The sequence below is a fragment of the Mastomys coucha genome, unplaced genomic scaffold, assembly GCF_008632895.1.
Source record: "Mastomys coucha isolate ucsf_1 unplaced genomic scaffold, UCSF_Mcou_1 pScaffold23, whole genome shotgun sequence".
Lineage (NCBI taxonomy): Eukaryota > Metazoa > Chordata > Mammalia > Rodentia > Muridae > Mastomys > Mastomys coucha.
Window position 1 is genome coordinate 100,564,835 of NW_022196906.1, and position 6,060 is coordinate 100,570,894.

At 38.6% G+C, this 6,060-nt stretch overlaps 1 protein-coding gene across 8 annotated transcripts in view; it reads left to right on the forward strand.

Moving 5' to 3' along the window:
• The window catches only part of Dcaf1 (DDB1 and CUL4 associated factor 1), a 72,109-nt gene that overhangs the window by 18,523 nt on the left and 47,526 nt on the right, over positions 1-6,060 (forward strand). For all 8 annotated transcript variants that reach the window (XR_004111392.1, XR_004111390.1, XR_004111391.1 and 5 more), the window contains exons 4-6: positions 3,113-3,186; positions 4,485-4,598; positions 5,600-5,737. Coding sequence is in view for 5 of the 8 variants with exons in the window: in XM_031343667.1 (XP_031199527.1) it covers positions 3,113-3,186; positions 4,485-4,598; positions 5,600-5,737 (326 nt within the window). In the remaining 3 variants the exon portion in view is untranslated. The remainder of the gene's footprint in view (positions 1-3,112; positions 3,187-4,484; positions 4,599-5,599; positions 5,738-6,060) is intronic.

Consider the following 6,060-nt stretch of genomic DNA (forward strand, 5'->3'; position numbering starts at 1 on the left):
TTTTTTTTTTTTTTTTTTTTAAGATGGTATACTCTTAGACCTGATAGTTTTATTTTCTATTTCTTTTGAAAGAGGGTCTTGTTTTGTTGCGCAGACAGATAAGAAACTCTTGATTCTCCCTCTGTAGCTCCTGGGTAGCTGAGACACAAGCATGTTCCCCTGTGCTCATGTGTTCTTTCTTAGAAAAGAAAGTTGTTGGGCCTTGCAAATAGCTTCGTGGCCTGAAAACTTGAATTCTGGGTTTGATCCCTGGTACACACATAAAGGTAGAAGGAGAGGACGGTTCCTCAAAATTGTCACCTGATTTCCACACATGTGCCTGAGCACTATAGCATGTTCATAGACACACTTTGTATGTTACAGGTGTCTCTAGCACAAATAATAATAATAAACAATTAAAAAGAAAAATGCTGGACTGGAAAGATGGCTCAGTGGGTATGAGCACTGACTGCTCTTCCAGAAGTCCTGAGTTCAATTCCCAGCAACTACATAGTGGCTCACAACCATCTGTAATGGGATCCAATGCCCTCTTCTGGTGTGTCTGAAGACAGCTACAGTGTACACATACACATAAAGTAAAAAATCTTTAAAAAAAAAACAAAAAAAGAAAATTGCTGATAGTACTTTCCAATTGAGATAACATCCTCAATGGCAAATTTTAAGTTCTTAAATTTTGCTAGGCATGGTAGCACATACCTTTAATCCCAGCACTCAGGAGGCAGAGACTGTGGATCTCTGAATTCAAGGAGTTCCAGGTTAGTTAGGGGTCCGGATTACATAGTGAGACCCTCTTTAAAAAAAAAAAAAAGCAACAACTTAAATTTGTTATGCTATTTCTGAAGTGTAGGACAAGGAAGAAAAATAAGGATCTACTAAAATTGAAATATTTGTGATGGTTATAGATCAAATAGAACATAAGTAACTTAAGAAATCAAATTAGGTATACTTTAAAAAGACTTGGATCTCTCTTTTCTGACCTTTTAATTTGTGTGTATGTGTGTGTTGCATTCCCTTACACGTCTCACACATCCCGAACAGGATTTCTAGGTGTAGCCCTGGCTGTCTTGGATCTCATTCTATTGACCAGGCTAGCCTTGAACTCAGAGCTCTGCCTCCTAAATGCTGGGATTAGAGTGTGACACCACCACCTTGCCCATGTTGAACTTTTGAAAAAGCAAAACAGGGTTTCATTGCACCTCCATCTGAAATAATTATCAGCCAGGCACAGTGGTGGTGATGCTTTCAATCCCAGCACTTTTGGGGCAGAGGCAGGCGGATTTCTGAGTTTGAGGCCAGCCTGGTCTACAGAGTGAGTTCCAGGACAGCTAGAGCTACACAGAGAAACCCTGTATCAAAAAACGAAAAAAAAAAAGAAAAGAAAAAATTACCCTTGTATTTGTGAGGACAGTTATGTGCTGCCATGTTGTGCTTGATACTGAGTCTGGGTCTTCTGCAAGAAGAGCAATTGCTGTTAATCACTGAATCATTTCTTCAGCCCACCACCTCCTTTTTAAAAAAAAGTCTAGTATAATTGTGATGCTTGTCTAGATCCAGAATGCCATTATTTAATTCAGTATTGTTGTGGAGGCAGTATACTCCAGATCAGTGTCTTAAAGAGTATACATTACATTAAATTTTAAAGGCTTTTAATATCTTTGTGTGTGTGTGTGCGTGTGTGTATGTTCACACACGCACACACACACACATATACACACACACAGTTAATTTGTGAGTGTACTTTTATGTTGGGAAATGTGTGCATGTGGAGGCCAGAAGTTACCTTAAGATGTGGTCTCTCAGGAGCCATCTACCTACTTCTTTACGAGATAGGGTCTCTCACTGGGACCCATTGCTCCCAGTTTGGCTAGGATGGCTGGTCAGTAAGCCCCAAGGATTATTCTGTTTTCTAGCCCCCCCATAAGTTCACTATAACTTTAAAGCAATAATTTTTTTATTTTGTTTTGTTTTTTGTTTTTCGAGACAGGGTTTCTCTATGTAGCCCTGGCTGTCCTGGAACTCACTCTGTAGACCAGGCTGGCCTCGAACTCAGAAGTCTGCCTGCCTCTGCCTCCCAAGTTCTGGGATTGAATGTGTGGGCCACCACTGTCTGACTAAAGCAATAATTTTTATGTCATAAGTTAGCAGGTTTTTTGTCAGGAGACAAATCATCTGCCTTGTATCTTATTGTTTTGAAGCCTTGTATAGATAGACTAGTCCATCATGTATTTTCTGTCCTACAATAAATTGCCCATTCCCAGTTTATGACCTTTAGTTACCAGAGTGGCCCCATTTCTAACCTGGAAGGAATGTTTTCTTTGATTGCAGTTTGTTCCAGTATGCATGTGTCTATGCGTCTGACTTTCTTTCCACTTCCTTTTCATTTTCCTCTTCCTCTTCTCTCTGACTCATAAAAGGTAATGGACTCTGAACCTTTTGCCTGGCCAAGTAGGGGTTCTTGAGTCAGAGAAAAGAACCCAAGTAACCAAGTTTCTTTTCCCCTGCTGCTATTAGCACAAGTTGTCAGGAGCCACCAGCTTTTGGCCTTGATTAGCTAGAGAGAGTCAAATCGCCAAAAGTCATGAGCTTTTGGCCCCAATTGCTGCCTTTCATGGGTACCTGACTGTCAGGGTCCTGGCAGTCATGTTTGCATGGGAAACACTTTAATGACTAATCTATTTAGCCCCTAGAGAGTGAGTGTTTTAAAAAACTTGCTGGGTGGTGATGCATAGCCAGTGCCACACAGAGAAACCCTGTCTCGAAAAACTAGAAAAAAAATATTGTTGCTGCTTCTTTTTCTTCCTTTTGAGGTAGGGTCTCATTATATAGTTCTAGATGACTTGGAACTGGCTGTGTAAACCAGACTGGCCTCATAGTCATTGAGATTTGCCTGCCTTTGCCTCCCAAATGTTGGAATTAAAGGTGTTTGCCACCATTTCTAGACCTAAAAATGTTTCATAGTAAATTTCTTCACAAGAATCTCATCTTTGTTTCTGTTCATTTTGCTGATAGTTTATTAGTCATAGTTAACAGGACGCAGAGCTACTTTGTAGGTCTTCGTTGTTTGATGGGCTTGGCTTACTTATTCTTTTGTGTCTCCCTATAATTTTTTTAGGTCGAGCTGATCCAGAGTGTATGCTGGGCCATTTGCTGAGAATACTCTTCAAGAATGATGATTTCATGAATGCAGTAGGTTTGCTTTTTCTTCCAGAAATTTTTGTCAGAAGATTTTCTAGACATTTATTTATTTAGTAGTTTTCTGTCATGTAAAACTTTGTTAAAGTTGAGCATAGAGGGAGTAGTTTTGTTTTTTTTTTTCAATTTGGCTATTGAATAAGTAATTGAGCTTCTTGACAAACTTGTGATTGTGATAAAATTATTCCTTTGGTGTGTAGTGTGTTTAGTGTGAAGCACTGGGAAAGCTCTAAGGTGTCTGTACTCACTTTTCTGGGCTGTGTTGATTGGGAATGTAATGGTTTTTAAGTTTTTTTTTTTTTTTTTTCGAGACAGGGTTTCTCTGAGTAGCCCTGGCTGTCCTGGAACTCACTCTGTAGACCAGGCTGGCCTCAAACTCAGAAATCTGCCTGCCTCTGCCTCTGCCTCCCAAGTGCTAGGATTAAAGGTGTGCACCACCACTGCCCACCGTCTTTTTAAATTCTTGAATGGAAAAGGAAGATTGACATACATTGTATGACTCTGACCTAATACTGTGTGTGCTCTGGTATCTGAGTGGATAGATACGAAGGTTCTTTCTGTCTGTTGTGAAGGGTAAATGAGTATGTGTGTATTTACTTGTTTTATATATATATCAGTTCCTCAAAATGACTAGCTCAAGAAATTGTGGATATTAGTAGTTGGAGGTGGAAAATGCTGGAAGCCATTGTGATGGCTTATGACTGTAAACAGTTGTAGCACTTGGCTGAAGAGGGGAAAGATGTAGTTTGAAGTCATACTGAGCTCCATAAGGCTGTTTCACCCCTCCTACCTCCAGAAAAGCCATGGGACTATATTAAGAATTTATTAAACTTCCTTAATTTGATTGAATTGAATTTCAGATAAATAGTACTTCTTTATGCCCTTCTTTTTTTTTTTAAAGATTAATTTATTTATTATATGTAAGTACACTGTAGCTGTCTTCAGATGCACCAGACGAGGGCGTCAGATCTCATTATGGTTGGTTGTGAGCCACCATGTGGTTGCTGGGATTTGAACTCAGGACCTTCCGAAGAGCAGTTGGTGCTCTTCCCCGCTGAGCCATCTTACCAGCCCCTTTATGCCCTTCTTAAAACTTGTAATTAACACATTGACTTTACAAAATGATGGGATTCATGTTAACATTTTTTCCTCTCTCTCTCTCTTTATATATATATATATATATATATATATATATATATATATATATAATGTAAAGTTAGATTATGTCAATCCACCTTTCTTTTATTCTTATCCCCTTGCCTTTATTTTCCTTTCTTCCCTTTTCTTTACAGCTGGTGAATGCATATGTGATGACAAGTAGAGAGCCCCCTTTAAATACTGCAGCTTGCCGACTGCTACTAGACATCATGCCGGGCCTAGAAACTGCAGTTGTCTTTCAAGAGAAGGTACTTGGTAGAAGAAAAGTCATTGTTGTTTGAACTGAGTGTATTGAACTGCTAGATTTGTTTGTGTTACTACAGTAGGTGTTAACCTTTTCTTATTCTAGTAGCAAGATATGCTATAGATGGGCAAATGAAAAATGCAAAAAGCAGTATACTGAGGCAGTTTTATATTGAGCTGCAATCTCAAGAGTAATTCTTTCCTTAGTTGGAGTTCAAGGCCACCCTGGTCTACATTAAGATCCTCTCTCCCAAAATAGCTGTTGAAGTTAGGCACTGCTTCTTCCTCCCAGCCCCATGCTCTCAGAAATAAGACTCAGACTCAAAGTATATTTACAAATACCTTGGCCATATAGCTAGGCTCTTCTCTGACAGATATAACTTAAAATATCCCATTTATTCCAGCCTATATTCTGCCATGTGGCTGGTTACCTGCGCTCAGGTACCATGTGTCCATTTCGTCACATCTTACAGGTGAATCTCCTACCAGGCTCTATCCCAGAATTCTTTCTCACAGATGTCCCACTTTCTATTTCCTGCCTAAGCCATAGGCTGTAGGCCTTTTAAGTGACAGGTGATGCATCCATACAATACACAAGATGTTCTCTCTACAAATGACAAAAGCAAATCAACAACAGTATGTTATTTGGATCACTACTTGCTATATGGCTTAAGTAATATTTTTCAGAATCTGTTTTTTGTTTGTTTGTTATTTGGAGACAGGGTTTCTCTGTAGCCCTGGCTGTCCTAGAATTTCCTCTGGAGACAGGCTGGCCTTGAATTCAAAGATTCACCTGTCTCTGCTTCTCATGTGCTGGGATTAAAGCTTGTGCTATCACTACCTGGCTGTAACAAGCTCCTTAATGCCTGAATCATCTCTAGCCCACCACTGAAATAGCCATTGACTTTATTTTTATCATGAGATAGAAACCTTATAATTGGCTTATAATTTTAATCTTGAAAATAGGTCCTTTCTCAATTGTGTTGTTTCTTGTCCTTTACTATAGGAAGGAATTGTTGAAAATCTTTTCAAATGGGCCCGAGAGGCTGATCAACCACTTAGGACATATTCCACTGGACTGCTGGGAGGTGCTATGGAAAATCAAGATATTGCTGCCAACTATAGAGATGAAAATTCACAGTTGGTAAGGACCTTCTTAGAATGAATTGTTGCATACTTGCTGTTTGAATCTGAACAGTATATCTTATCAAAAAACTTGTACTAGAACATCATTATATCAGTATTTGAAGATTTCTTTCCATAGTAAAGAGTTTTGATTTCACTTTTCTTTATTTATAGTTAAAGTTTTTTAAAAAATCTTGTCATTTAAAAAAAATCTTGTCAAGGATCATGACATATAAACTGTTATTTTTGTTCTTTATTAATTTCTTATATCTTCCCTTAATCTTTGTGTTTTGAAGAGTTTGAAACATGTAGCAAAGTCAAAAGACTTTTTGGTTTTTCTTT